The sequence below is a fragment of the Geotrypetes seraphini genome, chromosome 1 (genome assembly GCF_902459505.1).
Source record: "Geotrypetes seraphini chromosome 1, aGeoSer1.1, whole genome shotgun sequence".
NCBI lineage: Eukaryota > Metazoa > Chordata > Amphibia > Gymnophiona > Dermophiidae > Geotrypetes > Geotrypetes seraphini.
The window spans coordinates 533,444,769-533,469,172 of record NC_047084.1 but is presented as its reverse complement, the minus strand read 5'-3'; the positions used below and the strand labels follow the sequence as shown (position 1 = coordinate 533,469,172).

At 44.3% G+C, this 24,404-nt stretch overlaps 1 protein-coding gene across 3 annotated transcripts in view; it reads left to right on the top strand.

The window, feature by feature from the left end:
* COMMD10 (COMM domain containing 10) overlaps positions 1-24,404 on the top strand; it is a 347,784-nt gene that overhangs the window by 14,768 nt on the left and 308,612 nt on the right. For all 3 annotated transcript variants that reach the window (XM_033929052.1, XM_033929050.1, XM_033929051.1), the window contains exons 3-4: positions 3,044-3,154; positions 6,759-6,914. In XM_033929052.1, coding sequence (XP_033784943.1) covers positions 3,044-3,154; positions 6,759-6,914 — 267 coding nt within the window. The remainder of the gene's footprint in view (positions 1-3,043; positions 3,155-6,758; positions 6,915-24,404) is intronic.

Sequence of the window (24,404 nt, the reverse complement as noted above, 5' to 3'; positions counted from 1 at the left end):
GGTGAACAATCTGTCCTTATCTACTAAGTCTATCCCCTTCAGTACCTTGAATGTTTCGATCATGTCCTCTCTCAATCTCCTCTATTCGAGGGAGAAGAGGCCCAGTTTCACCACTTTCACTGTAGGGCAGCTCCTCCAGCCCCTTAACCATCTTAGTCGCTCTTCTCTGGACCCTTTCGAGTAGTACTGTGTCCTTCTTCATGTACGGCGACCAGTGCTGGATGCAGTACTCCAGGTGAGGGCGTACCATGGCCCAGTACAGCGGCATGATAACCTTCTCTGATCTGTTCGTTATCTCCTTCTTTATCATTCCTAGCATTCTGTTTGCCCTTTTTGCTGCCGCCACACAATGTGTGGATGGCTTCATCGACTTGTCTATCAGAACTCCCAAGTCCCTTTCCTGGGAGGTCTCTCCAAGTACCGCTCCGGACATCCTGTATTAGTGTATGAGATTTTTGTTACCGACATGCATCACTTTACACTTTTCCACGTTGAACCTCATCTGCCATGTCGATGCCCATTCCTCGAGCTTGATTGTGTCACGTTGCAGATCTTTGCAATCCCCCTGCATCTTTACTACTCTGAATAACTTCGTATCATCCGCAAATTTAATCACCTCGCTTGTCGTACCTATGTCCAGATCATTTATAAAGATGTTAAAGAGCACGGGTCCAAGCACCGAGCCCTGCGGCACCCCACTGGTGATGCTCTTCCAGTCCGAGTATTGTCCATTTACCCCCACTCTCTGTTTCCTATGCTCCAGCCAGTTTTTAATCCACGTGAGTATTTCACCCTCAATTCCATGGCTTGCAGTTTTCCGAAGTAGTCGTTCATGCAGAACCTTGTCGAACGCCTTCTGAAAATCCAGATATACAATGTCAACCGGATCGCCCTTGTCTATCTGTCTGTTTACTCCCTCAAAGAAGTGCAGCAAGTTCATCAAACACGATCTGCCTTTGCTAAAACCGTGCTGACTGGTCCTCATCAGCCCGTGTCCGTCAAGGTGATCAATGATGCTGTCCTTTATCAGTGATTCTACCATCTTTCCCGGTACCGAGGGTAGACTCACCGGTCTGTAGTTCCCCAGATCTCCCCTCGAACCTTTCTTGAAGATCAGTGTAACATTCGCCACCTTCCAGTCTTCTGGAATCTTTCCCGATTTGATCGACAGATTGGCTATTAGTTGAAGCAGTTCAGCTATGGTCCCTTTCAGTTCCTTGATGACCCTCGGATGGATGCCATCTGGTCCCGGGGATTTATTGCTCTTAAGCCTATCAATGTGCCTACATACCTCCTCTAGACTGACCTGTCAGCTTTCCGTCTTCGTTTCCAGCATATAGCCTGATGGGTTCCGGTATGCTGTGTACATCTTCTTTAGTAAATACCGATGCAAAAAATGTGTTCAGTTTGTCAGCGATTTCTTTGTCCTCCTTTAGCGCTCCCTTTATTCCATGGTCATGCAACGGTCCCACCACTTCCTTTGCGGGTCGTTTCCCCTTAATATATCGAAAGAACGGCTTGAAGTTCTTCACCTCCTTGACTATTTTTTCCTCGTAGTCTCTTTTGGCCCCTTTTACCGCCTTATGGCACCTGCGTTGATGTTGTTTGTGCTTGTTCCAGTTTTCATCCATTTTTGACCTTTTCCATTCATTAAATGAAGTTTTCTTGTCTCTGATCGCTTCCTTCACCTCTATAATGAGCCACGCCGGTTCTTGCTCTTTTTCCTCTTGGATCCCTTGTTGATACGGGGTATATATAGATTTTGCGCCTCAGTGACTGTGTCCTTAAAAAGGGACCAAGCTTTCTCTAGCGTTTTTACAGTGCTTATCCTCTTCTTAATCTTCTTCCCTACCATGAGTCTCATCCCTTCGTAATTTCCTTTTCGGAAGTTCAGTGCCGTGGCTGTCGTTTTGGACCGATGTTTCTCCCCTGCGTCCAGATCAAAGTGGATCATATTGTGATCGCTGCTTCCCAGCGTCCCTTCTACTTCTACATCTTGTGCTGGTCCTCGCAGGCCATTTAGAATTAAGTCCAGAATTGCATTTCCTCTAGTATTTTCCTTGACAAGTTGTTCTAGGAAGCAATCGCCCACAGCATCCAAGAACTTGGTCTCTCTAATGCAGCCGGAGGTGCCTAGGTTCCTCCATCCCTTTTTGTTAGCTTGGAGGTCACCCACATATAGAGAATATGCTGCCTGCTTGTCCTGGGATAAAGCACAGTTACTTACCGTAACAGGTGTTTTCCAGGTACAGCAGGCAGATATTCTTGCAACCCACCCACCTCCCCGGGTTGGCTTCTTTGCCAGCCATCTGAACTGAGGCCACGCTGAGGAGACGCGTGCCCTCAATCGCATGTGCGGTACACTCGCAAGCTTGAAGATCTTCAAGCAAGTTTGCTTGCGAGAGTGTCCGATCGGGGCTCCTTAGATGACGTCACCCACATGTAGAGAATATCTGCCTGCTGTCCCTGGATAACACCTGTTACGGTAAGTAACTGTGCTTTCTAGCAGGCTCCAGTGGATCAGAAAGTGATATGAGCTTTAGAGATACAATACTGGGGATAATGTTGGTATATCTGGTGTGATGCTGTGTGAGAGTGTTCAACACTGCACTGTAGAATCAAACAAATCACATTTAAACACATTTGCTATACTGGGTTTGCCAGGGATGAATTAATAAACATAATTTTTTCCCTTCAAGTTCCAACTAATTTAATTTGGCTTGAATTTATGTTGTCTAAACAAAGTTTCCCTGACACAGCTTCATTAGCAAAATTGAGCTGTTCTCTGGTGTATTGCAGGATGCACACTTTTTTTTGAATGCTGCTTATAAGCAGCTGTGGTAAGAGTTGACTATTGATGCTTTTATTAAATCTGAGAAACTACGCTCCTTCACACAGAATCATATAAAGCGGACGCACATTTCTAATCCGATTGACAGTATGTAATTTTTTACCAGCCGATGCTTATTGGAAGCAGTGAAGGGTCATATCTTTTTAAGCAAGCGTGCTGTGAATAAAATCTCTCATATTGCTCTCATTACAGACAGAGCGCAGTTTCACTGAAGAAGAGGAAGAAAAACTGCAAACAGCATTTTCTTTAGAGAAAAATGACCTTCAGCTGCTCCTGGAGACAATAGCTTTTATTTTTGAGCAGGTACTGTTGTATAGTTGCACTACTGATATTCTTTTCAACATCATCCAGTCTTCCCTCATGCCTCATAAAAAAAAAAGCCCTAAGAGAGTTTGCAGATAGAATTGTCTCTTTCAGATCAGATGCAGAGATTGAGTCTATTACATTCCAGATCTGTCCTGATTGCTGATACTTGGGCTGGTTCATCTGCTTAATGTTTTCAGTTTTAACAAATATATCTTTCTGAGCAAAATAATTCCTTTTTTCTTCTTTTTTTAATAGTCACAGAGCTGGACTTGAATATTTTGAGAAGTATGTTACAATGGGGCTGATTTTCAAAGCACATGGATATCTCAAAATTGCAACCCCCCCTGCCCCACCCTCACTCAGTCTTGCCAAAAATGTCCAAATTGTGATTTTGGAATAGCAGAATTTTGATATCTTATGCACTGCAGTTCATTCAAATAGCAGGGGGGGGGGGGGTGTTGTGGATGTGTTTTGAGTAGGACTAGGAAGGGCCAAAAATTAGTACTACATCCAACAGTGATAAGGATGCTTATACTTAGACCTGTTTTTTATGTCATGTCCAGGTACAAAAAGGTGCTCTGATTGAGCAGCTAACCATTGGAGGGACTAAGGTATGACAGCTAGTGAATCCTCCAGTGATTGCTGTCCCTCTCCACCTCTCATGAAAGTGAAACAGGAAAGGAAAACCAGGCTCTGACAGATTAATTATGAACAAAGCAGAAACAGGTCTGAGGAGTAAGTAGCCTAGTGCAGTGTTTCTCAACCTTTTCTAGTCAAGTACCCCCTAAGCCTAACAAATACCAACTGAGTACCCCTGGCCAAGCGCTACCCCAGACCTTCCCAAACACTGCGCCTGACTCCACCCCCATAATAATAATACTAATTGTAATGCAATTTCTTCCATCCATTTTTCATATACACACAAAATAATCTTATTAATATATAATGGTAACCACAAAATTTAAAAAACACAAAGCACACTGTATGCAGAGAAAATGTTAGTTATCATTTATATTCAGGGTTTTTTCAAAGAGGTCAAGGCAGATGACTTTAAAATATGCAATGTCAGTAACAACTATAGAAAAATATAGACAGCAGATATAAATTCTCAAAACTAACACATTTTGATCACTAAATTGAAAATAAAATCATTTTTCCTACCTTTGTTGTCTAGTGATTTCATGAATCTCTGGTTGCACTTCCTTCTGACTGTGCATCCAATATTTCTTTTTTTTTTCTTTCTTTCTTTCTGCCTGCTGCATGCTTCCTCTCCACCGGACCTCATTCCATTCCCCAACCAACATCTCTCTTTGTCCCTCCATAAGTCCAACTATTCTTCCTCTCTCATCCCACAGATCATGTGCAGCATTTTTCACCACTGCCCACCAGCCCCATGCCCATTTCTCCTTCTATCACTCCTCTCCAACACCATGCCACATCTCTCCCTCCATCACTATGCCCAACATTCCTCCCCCTTGCATCCCCTTCAATCTATCTCTCTGTTCCCTCTCCACCACCATATCTAACATTTCTCCCTCTCGTCCTTCTATTCCCCATGCATCTCTACCTCACTCCTCTCGCTCTCTCTCTCTGCTCAATTTTCCTCTTCCTTTCTCTATGTGCACCATCTCTTTCCCTCTCACTCATACACTTATGTAGGGATGTCACACAGGAAACACACACACGCAGTCTTAGAGTTGGGATGGAGGCGCTTCCTAATGGATGGTCTCTCACCCTTTTATTGAGAATCTTAGCTCCATTAATTACTTAGCTAATGCTCTACAAGGTTATAATTTCATCATGAATTTACAGTGAGGATTATAGCAAGGTAACTCATTTGTTTACATATTTCATATGCTTCTCAAAGCTACTATCTCATGTGACATAAGAATACATCATAACAGTTACAATAAAGTGATTTCCATTGTGTACACTTCTGATATGTCTAAAATCTTACTATAGCATGTGATAGTCCAAAGGTTATAATGCATGCTCCTTAAGCCTCTCGGGATTAGCCTTAAACTCAGGACCTGCTTTTGCACTAGGCAGGGTCTGATTGCTGCCCATATAAGGAATACTAAACAAGATAAGGGATAAGATAAGGGTAAACCTGTGTCAGGTTAATATGTGACAGGAGTTTAAGAGAGGGGAGGGGGGGAATGCCTCAGTATTCATCACAAGGTGCTACCATTTTCCTTGCTAATAGAATGTTGATATGGCAGGGAATGAGAAAGGATTCATACTTCCTTCACAAGGCCTCAGATCTAAACACAAGCCTTAGATCAGTGTGCTAACCTGGCCTGTGAGCAGATTGTCGCGCCCTGGTTCAGAAATGCATCCCTTCACACTCAGGCCCAACATTTGTCCCTTTCTATTCCCTCCCTCCTATGTCCCACGTTCATGCCCCCTCCCTCCCTTCCTTCTGTGTCCCAAGTGTGTGCCCCCTATCCCTCACTGCCTTCCATCCTTTGTCCCACCCCCTTCCTCCCCAAAGCCGACCCGCGCTGAAGCCTGCCTGCCTCCCGTTGAAGTCGCTGCTGCCGCCACTGAACACTTCCGTCCAATCATCCCCCACTGTTGCCGCAACTCTGAGCAAGGAAGGGCCTGACGCATGCAGCGATTGCACGCCGCCAGCCCACAAGCCTTCCCCCCGACGTCATTTCTGAATTGGCTGCTTGGCTGGCCCGGAACCTTCTCTCTGATGTCAGAATTGGGGGGAGGAAGGCTTGTGGGCTGGCGGCGTGTAATTGCTGCACACGTATGGCCCTTTTTTGCCCGGAGTTGCGGCAGCAGTGAGGGGTGATTGGACGGAGGTGTTGGAGCGGCGGCGGACCGGGAGGGGGGTGGATGTAGCATATCAGGTGGCAAGGAGGAATCGGCAGTGGCTTCAGTGGGGGACAGGTAGGAAGAGATCCCGGGCGGTGCTTAGCCCGCGTACCCCCCAACAGGCAACCTGCGTACCCTCTAGGTTACGCGTATCGTAGGTTGAGAAACACTGGCCTAGTGGTCAGCGCAGTGCATTATAAACCAGAGGATCCAGGTTCAATTCCAACTTTAGCTCTCTTTTTTTTTTTTCCTTTAAAGTGTGAATCGTCCAGATATAGATACCTACAGTATGTTAATGTTTGACACCTTCAAGCCTGGAGCCATTGAGGAGATGTACAGTTTTACAGTAGATATTTTTCTGTTCTTGGAGGGCTTGGCATTTAAAATAAGAGTTGTTGGGGTATATGGTCCTGAGTGCCCTGGTCTATAGTCTACTGCACTGACCACTAGGATGCCCCTCTACTCTGCAAGGATGTCTGTGTGGTCATTTCTGTAAAAATGCTGCCAGACAGACATCCTTGCCCTTAGATTTATAACATTGATAATTTGGATGTTTTAGCTTGTGACATGGCTGTTTATTTTGGACATTCTCACATATTTTCAGACAGAAAACCCCAACATATTTCATGTTTGAAAATGGCTGTGAGATGGACATTTTTTTCTGGATTTTATGGATCCCAATTCTGACTTGGATGCCCTTTCTAAAATGCCCCTCTGTATGTTTCGAAATACAGAGGTAAAGAAATTGCTTTCTTTTTTTTTTTTTTCTTAATAGGCAGTCTATCAAAATGTGAAACCGCTGGTTCTACAGCAGCAGTTGAAGAATGTTCATCTCAGTACAGATAAGGCTGAGGCATTTTCTAGCCTGTGGGCTACAGCAGGGCAAGAAACTGTGGGAAAATTCAGGCAGAGGATTTTGGCCCCCCAAAAGGTACTGTTTCAATTTCTCCATATTTATACATACTACTTCCTAATAACATTCAAGGATAAAGCATAGGGTTGATTTTAATAAATGAGAGAGAATCAGCCTAGAAGAAGTGTGTGTGATGTTACTTGGATATGAAAGGCTTATTTCCAAAACCTGCTAGGTCTATAATTAGTTGCATTGGACTTAGAGGGTTTTAGAAATAAGCCCTTCATATGTTTGTCTCATGTTATCAGTCACCAAGTTAATAGTGAATGTTTATACTTAAAATTCAAGACTGTATCCTCTTCACTTGTTTTTATTATTTTACTATTTTTAGAAATTATTTCCACCCCCTTGATTATATTGTAAATTGTTTAGACTAAACTTCTGTTTATATTTTGTGGTATATCAAAGAACTAGAACTTGAAAGTATTTCAAAAGTAGTCCTTACCATACATAAATTGTTTAATTTAAAGAATGTAATATCAAATTGTGATTTGAGGCAAGTACTTCAAGCTTTGGTATTATCACAGGTATACTGTAATGGTATCTATCTGGGTTTACCACAGATGTGCATCAAAGTGCTGCAAAGTTCTGTAGTACAACTGCTCACGGGAGTAGCCCGATATGAACATTTATCCCAGGACAAGCAGGCACATATTCTCAACATATAGGTGACGTCAACCACAGAGCCCCGATGCGGACAGCTTGACAAGCGGACCTGCTTGAAGAACTCTTATAAAGTTTGCGACTGCTGCACCACACATGCGCGAGTGATTTCCCGCCCGACATAGGGCGCGCATATCCTCAGCTTCTCCTCAGTTCTAATTTTCCGCGGAGATGAGAAGCCCTTGTTTCAAGGCTCTGCGTGAGAGTTAGTTCTTAACTCGTGCCTTCTCTACACCACGGCTTGTATATTTCTTTTCTTTTACAGGGTCGTTTGTGTACGCGTGTCAAAAAAAAAGAAAATAATTTATTGTTTTTTTTCATCGTGTCACCCTATTCCCCGGGCTTCGATTTGGCCACGGCCATTTTTCATTCCATGTCCTGGCCGGTCACGGGGTCCAAGTAGTCGGGTGTCAATGCGCGATCTTTATCACTGACCCACATAAGTGGTGTGTGTTTAGTGTTTAGGACCTGATCATCATCCGGAGTCGTGCACCCACTGTGCTACACTTCAAAATCGGGCCCTTAAACGACGTCGTCTTCAAACTGAAAACATTTTCAGGGCCATAACATGCTTGCCAAATTGACTCCTGCCTCGACCCTCTTCCTTCAGTCCAGCCTGAGCACTCAGCAGTATTACAAGGAGTCAAGTCCTTGAGAGTGCCTCAAGGTCAATCTGAACACCCTATACAAGGAGCTGAGTCCTTGCAAGTGTCCCGACCTCGATCTTCAACTTCCAGTCCTACCTCACAACATAAGGCATTGCCTTCTTCGAGGCATAGGGCGAGGACACCTCGACATTCCTCATCGAGGCTGGATTCGACTCGATCAGAGTCCCGTTCTTCGAGGCATAGTTCATCTCAACACCATCTGTCGAGGCATTCGTCTAGACCCAGGTCTTCTTCTTGAGGCAGACCTCGTTCATCGAGGCATCAAGACTCTTCGAGGCCACCAACTCCCTTGTCGAGCAAATCTATTGTAGAACCTCATATTCAGCAGCCACAGAATTTTCACTAGTCGAGTTCTTCTGCGAGATTTGCTATGAACAAGGCTGCCCTGTGAACTTCTAAAAGCTAAGTTACTCAGCATTTCATATTCTGCTCTTTTCACTGGTTTTCAGCATTATATCTGCTTAATTTCTCTTCTCCTCCCTGTTTCTTACTAAAAAAAATATTTAAAAAAACACAAAAAAATAAACCCTTCTCTTTCCTCTGTTAAATCTTATTTCCTCTTTCCCTTTCCCTTCATAGGAATAAGGGTAAGACTTATAGTCCCACCAACCCCAGGGACCACTATTCATATATAGAGACCCATATAATCAGGACTACTCAAATCAAGTCACTTCACAACCAATCAAGATGACCTTTATTCTATGCAATCACTGTGGTGCTTTAATTCCAAGACATACTATTTGGAGGCTTAAGGCTTGCCCCATCTGTCTTCAACTTGCCAGTATTAGGGAGGAGCTCTTCAAACTTAAACAGGAATTGAATACAATTAAAGCAGCTTCCATCACTCCACAAAATCATACCAACTTACCACCTCTACCTCAAAGAATAAAACAGCCCAGGAATAAATGGGTCACAGTAGGCTCAGGAAGACTGCGACATGTAACACAGAAACATCCACCTTCACTAATATTACCTCTACAGAATTCCTTCGCTCCACTAGTGCACTGCGATACTCAGGAAAACAGAAGGGAGGTGGGACTGGAACCAATGAAGGTAACTCAAGAGAACAAGCGCACCCTAAGTACAAATAAAAAAGCCAAAAACAGAAAACTATTACTGTTGGGGGATTCCATCATCAGAGGCATTAACCTTGGAACACAGGGCGAGGAGACCAAAATAATGAAATGTCTTCCAGGATCCTCAGCTACCAGGAGTTCCAGGCAAATACTGACTATAATTAAGGAAGAAACTAAGGATTTTAACACTGATGTTGTTATCCATCTGGGAACAAATGACCTGGCCAACAACTCCACACTTGCAGCACAGAAAGCTTTTCGGGAGCTTGGTGAGGGCGTGAAACCTTTTGTAAAGACTTTAGCTTTTTCTGAAATACTGCCTGCATATGGAAAGGGAGAGAAAAGAGTGAAAAACACAGAGGACTTTAATAGATGGCTCAGAGCCTGGTGTCATCAAGAAGGCTTCAGGTACATAGGAGGATGGGGAAATACATGGAAGGACAAGAAGCTATATTGCACTGATGGGCTACATATTACTACAGCAGGAAAAAGAAACCTTGCAGAGAAATTTAGACAATATTTTTCTAGGCATTTAAACTAGAAGGTGGGGTGGTGTATGTACGAAGGACAATTATAGAGACCACCCCTGGCAAAAGAAAAGATGTGATAGTAGTAAAGGCTGCAACATAAGCAATATCAGCAACTCATTTCTTAGTATTGCAACGGAAAGTGAAACGACACAAAAATCCATACGAAAAAGGAGATTATCGCTGAAAAATAGCTGGAAAGCGATGACCACAAATGCTCGCAGTCTAAGCAACAAAGTTCATGATCTGCAAGCCCTGATATTAGAGGCAGATCTAGATATTGTTGCTATCACAGAGACATGGTTCAGTGAATCACATGGATGGGATGCAAACATACCGGGATATAATCTTTTTAGGAAGGACAGAGATGGTCATAAAGGTGGAGGAGTAGCTCTCTATGTAAAGATCAATATCCAAGCGACCGAAATGCAAGGGACCTGGGGAGAGGAAGAAGCGATATGGATTGCTCTGAAAAGAGAAGATGGAACTTCTATCTACGTGGGTGTAGTCTACAGACCTCCGATTCAATCGCAGCAAATTGATAAGGATCTGATTGTGGATATCCAAAAGTTTGGAAGGAAAGAGGAGGTTCTGCTGTTGGGAGATTTCAACCTGCCAGATGCGGACTGGAATGTTCCGTCTGCGGAATTGGAAAGAAGTAGGGAGATTGTGGATGCCTTTCAAGAGGCTCTGCTCAGACAAATGGTGACGGAACCCACAAGGGAAAAAGTGATATTGGATCTGGTCCTCACAAATGGAGAGAGTATCTCTAATGTTCGAGTGGGTGCTCACCTGGGTAGTAGCGATCATCAAACAGTTTGGTTTGATATAATGGCTAAAGTGGAGAGCGGCCGCACGATACTTAAAGTCCTAGATTTCAAACGTACGGACTTTAATGCAATGGGAAAGTACCTGAAGAAAGAGCTGTTAGAATGGGAGGACATAAGAGAAGTGGAAAGACAGTGGTCTAAGCTGAAAGGAGCGATAAAAATGGCTACGGACCTTTATGTGAAGAAAATCAATAAAAACAAGAGAAAAAGGAAGCTGATATGGTTCTCCAACCTAGTGGCTGAGAAAATAAAGGCAAAAGAGTTGGCGTTCATGAAATATAAAAAAAACCCAAGAAGAGGAGAGCAGAAAGGACTACAGGGTGAAACTGAAAGAAGCCAAGAGAGAGATACGTTTGGCGAAGGCACAGGCGGAAGAACAAATGGCTAAAAATGTAAAAAAGGGAGATAAAAATTTTTTCAGATATATTAGTGAAAGGAGGAAGATAAAAAATGGAATTGCTAGGCTAAAAGATGCTGGGAACAAATATGTGGAGAGTGATGAGGAGAAAGCAAATGTGCTAAACAAATACTTCTGTTCTGTGTTCACAGAAGAAAATCCTGGAGAAGGACCGACATTGTCTGGCAAAGTTACACGAGAAAATGGAGTAGATTCTGCACCGTTCACGGAGGAGGGTGTTTATGAGCAACTTGAAAAACTGAAGGTGGACAAAGCGATGGGACCAGACGGGATCCATCCCAGGATACTAAGGGAGCTCAGAGAGGTTCTGGCGAGTCCTATTAAAGACTTGTTCAACAAATCTCTGGAGACGGGAGTGATTCCTGGGGATTGGAGGAGAGCGGATGTGGTCCCTATTCATAAAAGTGGTCACAGGGATGAAGCAGGAAACTACAGGCCGGTGAGCCTCACTTCAGTTGTTGGAAAAATAATGGAAGTGTTGCTGAAAGAAAGGATAGTGTACTTCCTTGAATGTAATGGGTTACAGGATCTGAGGCAACATGGCTTTACAAAAGGTAAATCGTGCCAAACGAACCTGATTGAATTTTTTGATTGGGTGACCAGAGAGCTGGATCGAGGACATATGCTAGATGTAATTTACTTGGATTTCAGCAAAGCCTTTGATACAGTTCCTCATAGGAGGCTGTTGAACAAACTTGAAGAGCTGAAGTTAGGACCCAAAGTGGTGAACTGAGTCAGAAACTGACGCCAGAGGGTGGTGGTTAATGGAAGTCGCTCGAAGGAAGGAAAGGTGACTAGTGGAGTCCCTCAGGGTTCGGTGCTGGGGCCAATCCTGTTCAATATGTATGTGAGTGACATTGCTGAAGGGTTAGAAGGAAAAGTGTGCCTTTTTGCAGATGATACCAAGATTTTTAACAGAGTAGACACTGAAGAGGGAGTGGAAAATATGAAAAAGGATCTGCAAAAGTTAGAGGAATGGTCTAATGCCTGGCAACTAAAATTCAATGCAAAGAATTGCAGAGTAATGCATTTGGGGATTAATAATAGGAAGGAACCGTATATGCTGGGAGGAGAGAAGCTGATATGCACGGACGGGGAGAGGGACCTTGGGGTGATAGTGTCCGAAGATCTAAAGGCGAAAAAACAGTGTGACAAGGCAGTGGCTGCTGCCAGAAGGATGCTGGGCTGTATAAAGAGAGGCGTAGTTAGTAGAAGGAAGAAGGTGTTGATGCCCCTGTACAGGTCATTGGTGAGGCCCCACTTGGAGTACTGTGTTCAGTTTTGGAGACCGTATCTGGAGAAAGAAGTAGGAAGACTTGAGGCGGTCCAGAGGAGGGCGACGAAAATGATAGGAGGCTTGCTCAGAAGACGTATGAAGAGAGACTGGAAGCCCTGAATATGTATACCCTAGAGGAAAGGAGAGACAGGGGAGATGTGATTCAGACGTTCAAATACTTGAAGGGTATTAAAGTAGAACAAAATCTTTTCCAGAGAAAGGAAAATGGTAAAACCAGAGGACATAATTTGAGGTTGAGGGATGGTAGATTCAGGGGCAATGTTAGGAAATTCTACTTTACGGAGAGGGTAGTGGATGCCTGGAATGCGCTTCCGAGAGAGGTGGTGGAGAGTAAAACTGTGACTGAGTTCAAAGAAGCGTGGGATGAACACAGAAGATTTAGAATCAGAAAATAATATTAAATATTGAACTAGGCCAGTTACTGGGCAGACTTGCACGGTCTGTGTCTGTGAATGGCCGTTTGGTGGAGGATGGGCAGGGGAGAGCTTCAATGGCTGGGAGGGTGTAGATGGGCTGGAGTAAGTCTTAACAGAGATTTTGGCAGTTGGAACCCAAGCACAGTATCGGGTAAAGCTTTGGAGTCTTGCCCAGAAATAGCTAAGAAGAAAAAAAAAAATTTTTTTTAAATTGAATCAGGTTGGGCAGACTGAATGGACCATTCGGGTCTTTATCTGCCGTCATCTACTATGTTACTATGTTTACTATGGCTTTTTCCTCAAAAAGAAAGCGTTCTGCTTCCCCTCATTCCAGAAGTGGACTTTCTTCCATATCTTTGCCTAAGGATTCAGATCTTCGCTACCAATATTCCAGGGAGGCTTCACCTTCTTTCTCTGCTGTAAGGGGAACTTTGAGGGGCTCTCGTTCATCTTCATCTCAACAGGGTCATCCCTCTTCTGATCCGGTGTCCTTTACTAAGTTCTTAAGTCAAATGAGTAAAGATCTCAACATTGCTTTGGAGTCTGATTCGAAATACTCTAAGGAGTATTTGGAAGAACTGGGTATGCCTAATCCTCCTAGGGATTCTCTCAAATTACCCATGAATGGCATTCTTTGTCATTCTTTGTCAGACTTTCAAGAGAAATCTGGATACCTCATACTCTATTCCTGTAGTGCCAGCAAAGCTAGAATCCCGTTATAAGATGGTTCATTGTAAAGGATTTGAGACGTCTCAACTGTCCCATCAATCTCTTCTCATGGAGTCTTCTTTAAAACGATCCAATCCTGCCAAAGTTTATGCCACAATCCCTCCTGGCCGAGAGGGAAGGACCATGGACAAGTTTGGCCGTCGTCTGTATCAAAATTCTATGATGACGAATCAGATTTTAAACTATAATTTTGTCTTCACATCCTATCTCAAGCATTGGGTCAACGCTATGACTACTTTCTTCATGTATCTCCCAAAACATCGGCTACCAGAGTTCCAGCATATGCATTCTACTATAGGTCATCTTCGCATGCATATGGTTCAGGCTGCATATGATGCTTTTGAAATGTCCTCCAGGGTCACTGCGTTCTCGGTACCATGCGTCATCTAACCTGGTTACACACTGTGGACATGGTTCCAAACCTGCAAGATTGACTGGCCAATATTCCATATCAGGGAAATGAGCTGTTTGATGACTCTATTGAAGCATCCACAAAGTACTTGTATGAGCATGAGAAATCGTTTACCTCTATAGTTAGGCCGAAGCTAAAGCCTTCCAATGCTAAGAGTTATAGGCCTCCTCCATCTTATCAGAGGTGTTATCCTCAGAAGTCAGCACCTTATTCAAGGCTGCCTCCTAAGAAACAACAGCAACAACAACAATGGCAGTGTAAACCTCAGACTCCTGCTGCGCCCAAGTCCACTCAGCCTTTTTGACCATCTAACACAGAGCATAACATCAATCTTTCTGCCTCTGTCTTCCCATTGGAGGTCGTCTCTATCATTTTTATCCACGATGGAAACTAATTACATCCGACCTCTGGGTTCTCACAATAATCAGGGAGGGTTACTCTCTTCAATTTCTTCAGGTTCCACCAGATCTTCCCACAAGAGAGTGTCCTTACAATTCGTCGCAGCTCACCCTTCTTCAGGAAGCTCAAGCTCTGCTTCATCTCCGTGCCATCGAGGGATTTCCTCTGGAACAGCAGAGCACGGGGTTTTATTCCCGTTACTTCCTTGTCCCGAAGAAGACGGGAGATCTATGACCTATATTGGACCTCAGAGCTCTAAACAAATTTCTTGTCAAAGAAAAATTTTGGATGCTGTCTCTAGCATCCTTGTATCACCTTCTGGATCACAACGATTGGTTATGCTCTCTGGATCTCAAAGAGGCTTACACTCACATTCCCATTCATCCAGCCTTCCGCAAGTTTCTCAGATTTCGGGTGGAAAATCATCATTTTCAATACAGAGTGCTACCTTTCGGCCTGGCATCATCTCCCAGAGTTTCCACCAAGTGCCTAGTAGTAGTAGTAGTAGTAGCAGCAGCTCTGTGCAGCCATGGCTTCAGGTTTTCCCATACCTGGACGACTGGCTCATCAAAGATTCAACATCTCAGGGGGTTATTGTAGCTACCCAATGGACTATTTGGTTTCTCCAAAGTTTGGGATTCGAAATAAACTTTCCAAAATCCCAGCTACAGCCCTCTCAAACTCTACAGTTCATTGGAGCTGTACTGGACACTATGCAACTCGGAGCATTCCTTTCTCAACAACGTCAGAATACTCTCATACAACTTTGTCACAAAGTGTTGCCCCTCACTTCACTCTCAGCGAGACACATGATGGTTCTCCTAGGCCTCTACAGTTCACGTGACTCCTTTTGCCAGTCTTCACCTCAGAATTCCTCAGTGGACCCTGGCTTCTCAATGGGCGCAGGCTTATGATCCTCTCTCTCAGCACATTACAGTGACTCCTTCATTCAAACAGTCTCTCCACTGTGAAATGCTTTCTTCCAATCTCTCCAGAGGTTTACTGTTTCAAACGCCCCCTCATCAGAAGGTCTTCATGACAGATTCCGCGACCTACGCTTGGGGGGGGGACTCATCTCGATGGTCTCCATACTCAAGGACATTGGTCCATCACAGATCGTCAGAGTCGCATAAATCTGTTGGAACTCAGAGCAATTTTCAATGCTCTCAAAGCTTTTCTGCATCTTCTTCACGTTCAAGTAGTCCTCATTCGTACAGACAATCAAGTAGCCATGTACTATGTCAACAAGCAGAGAGGAACAGGATCCCTTCCCCTTTGCAAGGAAGCTCAGAAGGTTTGGCATTGGGCAATTTTTCACAACATCTTTCTGAAAACGGTCTACATTCAAGGAGAGAAAAACTTTCTGGCGGACAAATTGAGTCGTCTTCTACAGCCTCACGAATGAACACTCAATTCGTCGCCTCTCCATCACATTTTTTCTCAGTGAGGAACTCCTCAAATAGATCTCTTTGCGTCTCCCCACAACAACAAGCTGCCTCAGTTTTGCTCCAGGATATACTCTCTTCACCGCCTGGAGGCAGATGCCTTTCTTCTGGAATGGATGAACAAATTTATGTATGCGTTTCCTCCATTCCCTTTAATTCTCAAGACACTCGTCAAACTCAAACACGAACATGCCACCATGATTCTGATAGCTCCTTGGTGGCCCAGACAACTGTGGTTCTACCTTCTACTTCAAATCAGCAGCAGGGAGCCACTACTTCTACCAATTTTTCCATCTCTGCTTACACAGAGTCAGGGTTCTCTGCTTCATCCCAACCTGCAGTCTCTGCACCTGACAGCTTCATATCTTTCAACGTAACTGCCAACCTACAGTTTTCTCAGTCTGTAACAGACATTTTAGAGGCTTCCAGAAAACCTACCACTAGACAGTGTTACAACCAGAAATGGACTAGGTTTTCTACTTGGTGTGCTCTTCATCACAAGGAGCCTCAGTCTACTTCTTTGTCTTCAGTTCTGGATTACCTGTTTCAATTATCTCAATCAGGCCTCAAATCAACATCCATTAGAGTCCATCTCAGTGCAATTGCTGCTTTCCATCAGCCACTAGAGGGGAAACTCATCTCTGCTCATCCTGTGGTTTCCCGATTTATGAAAGGACTTTTTAATGTCAAACCACCTCTCAAACCGTGGTTTGGGATAATAATAATAATAGCAGTTTATATTCCGCAGGCCCATGAAGTTCTATGCGGTTTACAATGATTAAAAAGAATGCTGCAATTGAGTAGAACTTACATAGTTGGAGGTTAGTGACTAACAGAATATGAGAGAGAGGTTGTTGTGGGAGAGATTGTGCGGATCAGCTACCTAGGTAATTCAAGAACAGATATGTTTTTAGGTGTTTCCTAAATTCACCATAGTTATTTGTATGCTTAAGTAGTTTTTCCAGGTCTTTGCCCCATGATGCTGCTTGATATGAGAGGAGATGTTGATGGTGTCATTTTAAAATTTACATCCTCTAACCGGTGGGGAGATGAACTTTGTGTGGGATCTCGATGTGGTTCTTGCTAAATTGATGAAGCCTCCCTTTGAACCAATGTGTACGGCTCATCTGAAATATCTCACTTGGAAAGTGTTTTTTCTTATTGCTCTCACATCTGCTCGCAGAGTCAGTGAGCTACAAACTTTAGTAGCGGACCCTCCTTTCACAGTATTCCATCATGACAAGATGGTCCTCCATACTCATCCTAAATTCTTACTAAAAGTTGTTTCAGAATTTCATCTAAATCAATCCATTGTACTTCCAGTGTTTTTTCCAAAGCCTCATTCTCCACCGGGAGAAACAGCTCTTCATACTCTGGACTGCAAGCGTGCTTTGGCTTTCTACTTACAAAAGACTAAGCCACATAGATCTTTTCAACTTTTTGTCTCCTTTGATCCAAACAGGTTGGGACATCCAGGCCCGGATTCTGTATAGGACGCATGGGAGGGGTGACCTATACAGAATCGGGCCTACAATAACACCGATTCTGTAACCGAAGTCCATGTTACAGACGCCTATTACAGAATTGGGTTAGAGTAGACGCGATAGGTATAGTGGCCGAAGCCGCCTGTCCCCCCTCACCCCCAATTGCCAGCAAGAGGGTACCCAATCCCTCCTGCTGGAACGCCGCCCACCCGACACCCCCGATCGCCGGCAGGAGGGGCCCAACCCCTCCTGCTGGAACGCCGCCCACCCAACACCCCCAATCGCCAGCAGGAGGGTACCCAATCCCTCCTGCCAGAATGCTGCCCACCCGACACCCTCGATCGTCGGCTGGAGGGTGCTCAACCCCTCCTGCCGGAACACACCCACCTGACACCCCCGATCGACGGCAGCAGGGTGCCCAACCTCTCCTGCTGGAGGACGCCCCCCCTCCAGGCCTCCCCGCGCAAACCGGGGGGGCCATTCAGACCTTAGGCTTAGTGGGGATGGGCGGACCCACTATGCCTAAGGCATGATTGGTCCAGGCTTCTAGAGCCTGGGCCAATCAGGCCTTAGGCTTAGTGGGGTTGGGCCGGGAAGGAGTGGGCCTGCTTCATTTCGACGAGGCGGGCCTGCCAGCTGGACGGCAGCAAGACCCGTCCGTCCGGCCAACAATTAGAGGTTAGTTGGGGGGGAGGTTAGGGGGGTTATCGGGGAGTGTTAGCACGGTGGGGGGGGGAGGCGTTAACGTGGAGGGGTCCGGAGGGGGGCATTCTCCAGCAGGAGGGGTTGGGCATTCTCCTGCCAGCGATTGTGGGTGTCGGGTGGGCGGTGTTCTGGCAGGAGGGGTTGGGCACCCTCCTGCCGGTGATTGAGGGTGTCGGGTGGGTGGCGTTGCGGCAGGAGGGGTTGGGCACCCTCCTGCCGGCGATCGAGGTGGGGGGACAAGGGGCCGCTATACTTATCGCGGCAGGGAGATCCCTTGCTGCTATAAGTATAGCGGCCGCGTCTACTTACAATATAGGCCAGCATTTTGCTGGCCTACATCAGTGTTCTCCCTAGGGCCTTTTAGCCGGGCGGTCCGCCCGGGTAATTTAGATGACCGCCCAGCTAAATTCTGCTGCTGCCGCCGCTGCTCAACATTAAAAAAACCCAAAAAACGGCTTGGAGATTTCAGCCTTAGCCCCTAGCGAACTTATGCTCCAGGGCTCTAAAGTGTGTGTGCCGGCTTCCCTTCTCTTCCCTCCGAAACTGGAAGTTATGTCCGGGGGGGAGGGGGGGGAGAAGAGAAGAGAAGGGAAGCCTGCACGCACATGTTAGAGGCCCGAAGCATGCATTCGCTAGGGGCTAAGGCGAGAGACAGGTCAGTGAAGCTTAGAATTTACTCTTCTTGCTGCCGGGTCCTGCCTACTTTCTGTTTCCGCGAAGGCAGGACCTGGCAGCATTTCTCCCAATAGGTCATCGCAATCTTGGGCCGATCAGCCTTCCTCTCCCCGACGGCAGAATTGACGTCGGGGAGAGGAATGCTGGTTGGCCCGAACAGGGAGAGCATGGGGTGGCGGCGGCTTTGAGGCCTGACTTCTGACCCGATTTTTTTTTTTTTCCCCTACTCGTTCAGGATACTGTGTGACCTGTAACAAAAGCATACACTTCTGATATACTTGTAATGTTCTGAGCCCCATTTTCTTTAGATGCACTTAAAAATGGGGAATTTGGAAACTTGCTTGAAAGTGACCCAGTTCTAGTGTGGGAGACTGAAAGCAGATTTCTCAAAGTACTCTGCCATAGTTTTTTTTGTTTTTTTTAAGTACTCAGAAACCTCAGGCAGTTTTCCTTTCTGTCAGTGGTTAATACAAAGTAGTCATTAAAACTGGAATACTGTACTAAATGCTAAGAAGGTCATTGGTATAAAGATGGGCTTCTTAACGTTTTGTGCACACTAAGCTTTAGTAAAAGAGCCCCAAAATTAAAAAAAAAATAAAAAAAAATTATTTATTCATTTTTGAAATCCAATACATAGTGCAACAGAGAGAGAGGCATAAGGGGAAAGGAATTGGGTTGGTGGGAAAGAAAGGGGGCAGATGCTGATGGAAGGGGGGGAAGGGAGAGGAGAGAGTGCCGGGGAAGGGAGAGGAGAGAGTGCCAGACCATGGGGGTGTGGGAGAGGGAAGGGAAGAAGAGCAGAGAGATGCCAGACCATTGCAGGATGGAAGGGAAGAAGATGGATGCCAGAATAATAGGGGTGAAGGGAGAGATGGAAGGGGAATACAAGGAGAGAAGATCCCATATAGAAGGGGCAGAGAGAGGATAGACAGTGGATGAAAGGAAGAGAGTCACAAGACTATTAGGAAAGCAGAAACCAGAGAAGACAATGTAGAAAAAAATTCTATTTATTTTTTTGCTTTAGGGGAGCTGCATCGCTGTTTCTGTGATGTTGCATTGTATGCAGAGTCCAGCTTCTTGGTGGTTCAATTTAACCTTTGTCTACGTTTTTCTATTTTATCCACCCTTTTACAAATCTGTAGAGCGTTTTTTTAGCACCGGCCATGGTGGTAATTGCTCAGAATTCTATGAGAGTCTGAGCTGTTACCACCATGGCTAAAAACCACATTACAGTTTTGTAAAAGGGAGAGGGGTTAGTTTGTGATGACATATTCCATACTAGGCGAAGATGTTTTCTGTGTTCTGTGGGTTCGAAAGACATGGTTTTCAGTTAGGATTGACTGTGTAGGATTGATCTGTACTAGTCTGGCTTGTTTAGTTTTACAATTGGTGTATTGATGTACTGCTCACTGCAGTATGTAAAATGCTGCCTTTTCCTAGGTACATTCTTGTGTGATGTGTGGATTGTTTCTAAAAATCATGTTTTTCATACAGATGGGGGGGTGTCAAAAAATGATGGGTCTCGGGTGTCACATATGCTAGGTACACCACTGCCTTCATAATTTATATCTAATCCACAAACCTGCTTTTAGGACCTACAGGGTATGTATCCTTCTGATTAATGACAGTTTCACTTCTCATGTTATCTTATCCATTCTTATTATACAACTGCCCAGATAAGCATCATTTTTTGATGTGATTGGACTTTGAAAACTAACGGCAACAGTGTTCTCCCCAGAAATTTTTTCCAGCCATGAAAAACATTTGCTGCATTTAGTGTGCCACAAAAAAACATTTGCTCCGTTTAGTGTGCCGGAGTTTAAAAAGTTTGAGAGACGCTGCTCTATACCATTTGAAAGAGGGCAAATATCTAATTATTCACTTCTAGAATCGGATACCTCTTAAATTTAATAAAAAATTATGGAACAAGTGTCAAACCTTAAGAAAGGCAGTCATATTGAACATTGGAAAATAACTAATAATAATTAACTAATACAAATAGTACACATTAAGGGCTCCTTTTACTAAGCTGCAATAGCAGTTTAACTGTGCGCTTAGCTCGTGCAGAATTGCTGCACGTGCCAGACAGGATGGCCACTTTGGCCAGGCAGTTTTACAAAATTTATTCTCCTGATTTGCCAACACTCCCACCATCCCATTCTGGTTAGCTTGGAGGTCACCCATATAAGAACATAAGAACATAACATAAGAACATAAGAAATGCCTGCACCGGATCAGACCTGGGGTCCATCTAGTCCGGTGATCCGCACACGCGGAGGCTCAGCCAGGCATACCCCGGCAAATATCTTAGTCACTCGTATCTTTCAATGTGTGCTGCAAGAAGATGTGCATCCAATTTTTCCTTAAATCCTAGAATGGTGGTTTCCTCCACCACTTCTTCCGGGAGAGAGTTCCAGGCGTTCACCACTTGCTGTGCGAAGCAGAACTTTCTGACATTTGTCCTGGCCATGTCCCCTCTCAGCTTCAGTCCATGACCTCTTGTCCGAGTCACATTTGACAGTGTGAATAACATTGTTACTTGCTCACCATCCTTTCCCCCTGCTGGTGAGTGAGCTTGCTCCATTTTATCGATGCCTTTTAGTATTTTAAAAGTCTCTATCAGATCCCCTCTCAGTCTTCTCTTCTCGAGGGTGAATAATCCCAGTTTTCTGAGGCGATCATTGAGAATATGCTGCCTGCTTGTCCTGGGATAAAGCACAGTTACTTACCATAGCAGGTGTTATCCAGGGACAGCAGGCAGATATTCTCACCATCCACCCACCTCCCCTGGTTGGCTTCTTGGCTAGCTATCTGAACTGAGAAGACGCGCGCCCTGCGTTGGCGGGAAGACACTTGCACATGCGTGGTACGGCAGTTGCAAACTTTCTAAAAGTTCTTCAAGCAAGTCTGCTTGTCAAGCTGTCTGCATCAGGGCTCCATGGTTGACGTCACCCATATGTTGAAGAATATCTGCCTGCTGTCCCTGGATAACACTTGTTACGGTAAGTAACTGTACTATCTCTCCCATTAGTATTTCACATTAAATTCAAAGTTTTGAAACTCATACATCAGGGTATTTATGATTTTTTTACCATATTATTTGGAAAAATGTTTAATGCTGTATATTCCATTGCGGAGCTGAGATGTGAGAATCATCTATTGTTGGACACAAAGAGAAAGAATAATATCTGATATGTACGAATGAAGAGTTCTTGCTTATCTTTAGCCGGTCCAGTGATGTGGAATGCCTTGTCAGGAGCGTTACGTCTTTGTAGAAACCTACTGCAATTTAGGAAGTTGCTTAAAACCTACCTGTTTGTTCAAGCTTTTTTTTAAAGTGAATATATGACAGTGGTTGAATTATGTTTTTACAGGTAAAAGGTTTATTAAATTGAAGAATGATGGTACTTAAGAATAGCTTGAATGCAGTCATGCTGTGTCTATGCAGATAGAATATTGTAACTTTGTATTTTCCTCTACTTGATGTATGTTTTTTGCTATTTTATGTATGAAAATTTGTAAGCCACCTTGGATAAAGGCGGATAATAAGTAAACTTGAACTTCACCAATGTGTACCTGTCCAAGTCTGTATGGAATATGCTTTAGACTCTGGAAGCAGACTATGAATTGGTTGATATGAATTTAACTTCTTGGAAACATAGAAACATAGAAAGATGACGGCAGAAAAGGGCTATAGCCCATCAAGTCTGCCCACTCTACTGACCCACCCCATTAAGTCAGATTGCTAATGATCTAGTTCCTTAACTCGACCCTCGTAGGGATCCCACGTGGATGTCCCATTTATGCTTAAAGTCGAGCACGCTGGTGGCCTCGATCACCTGCACTGGAAGTTTGTTCCATTGATCTACCACCCTTTCCAAAAAGAAATACTTCCTGGTGTCACCATTGAATTTCCCTCCTCTGAGTTTGAGCGGGTGCCCTCTTGTGACCGAGGGTCCTTTGGGAAGGAAGATGGCGTCTTCTTGTCGCTGCTGCAATAGCAGAGAAATGGTATCTGTGGTATTTAATTCAACATCACTTCCTTCTGTAGTACTAATTTTGTTTCTCTTTTTCCCCTTTTCATGGCACTTTTTTTTTTTTTAACCTATTTCACAGCCTGTTTCTCTTGTGTGCTATTTCCAGCTCAGCCTGTCTGGCAGCAACACCAATCCTGTTTGCTTTCCTAGATTCTTGTAGGCCCTTCGATGCCATAGCTACAGTTGAAAGAAGGGGACAGCTGGGCTTTTTTTGTTACATGGCTTAGGACAGTGTTCCTCAACTCGGTCCTGGAGTACCCCCTTGCTAGTCAGGTTTTCAGGATATCCATAATGAATATGCATGAAAGAAATTTGCATATAATGGAGGCAGTGTATGCAAATCAAGTTTATGCATATTCATTGTGGCTATCCTAAAAACCTGACTGTTAAGAAGGTGCCCCAGGACCGAATCGAGAAACACTGGTTTAGGGTAGAGGGGGCCTGAGATGGTTCCCTTTTTAAGAAGCTTTTGGTAGGTGGTTGCATTATGCAAGGACTTTTTCTTTTGTAATTATAGTTGTCATCTTGTTTTACATTTTTGAGCAGAGAAAGGGCTGGTGGGGAAGAGAGGATTGAGAGCACTGCTGGGCGAGTTCCAAACATATTACTGTACATTGTCAAAGAGGAAGGTAGTACCTTCTATGTTTCCCACACTGAAGCTACCAGAGGCATATCAGCCAGCATCTGAATCAGCTCACTAGCTGTTTTCACATCTGGAATCTCTCTGTTTTCATGTTAAGTGAGGGAGGATGTGCATTTATGTTCTGATTTAAAGCTCATCAGACCATCACAATTATTCAGTAACACTGGGAACTGTTATGATTATGTAGTTTTAAACATAATTGATTGTCTTTAACCAACCTGCTTCAAGTGCTTAGTGCTCTCCAGTTGTGGCAGAGATGTAGACTGTAACAAAGAGCTCTTGCAAATAAGTTATGAAATGAGCAAAATGAGGCTGTGGAAAAAAATTCTGAAAATCATACCCTTGTTTAACCAAGAGTATCTTTACCAATTGCTTTCAAATTTTGCAAAAAAGAAAGTTTATTTGTAACTATAAATGTGTATGCCAAAGTAAATCACAAAATACTGCATTTCTTTGTGGAATTTGTTATAAAGTTCCATTGAAGTTCAACTGGACATTTAACTATCGTCTAACACAGTGGTTCCCAACCCTGTCCTGGAGGACCACCAGGCCAGTCGGGTTTTCAGGATAGCCATAATGAATATGCATGGAGCATATTTGTATGCCTGGCACCTCCATATATGCAGATCTCACTCACGTATATTCATTAGGGCTGTCCTGAAAACCCGACTGGCCTGGTGGTCCTCCAGGACAAGTTTGGGAATCAATGGTGTAACAATATATATATTTTTTAAATTCTTTCTAACCAAGGGCTAGATTCACTAAGCCCACCGATCATGTTTGTGATCGTATACCGACCCGATTTTTCCCTAACCCGATTCACTAACCTCATGGCCGATCAACCTCTGATCCGATCCACACATGCAAATAAGGGGAAATGGCATGCAAATGTAGGAAGGCAGCGATTCACTAAACAATTTCAGGAATACCGACTTGGCTGGCCGATCCAAAAAGAAGCGACTGCTGAGGACCAGTCGCTCATGTGCTTGCCGACTGGCCTGCTCTTTGCCGCCATGAAATCCCAGCTGCTATCTGCCTCTATGCCCTACAGCCCTGAAATCCCAACCATACTTCTGCCAAAAAC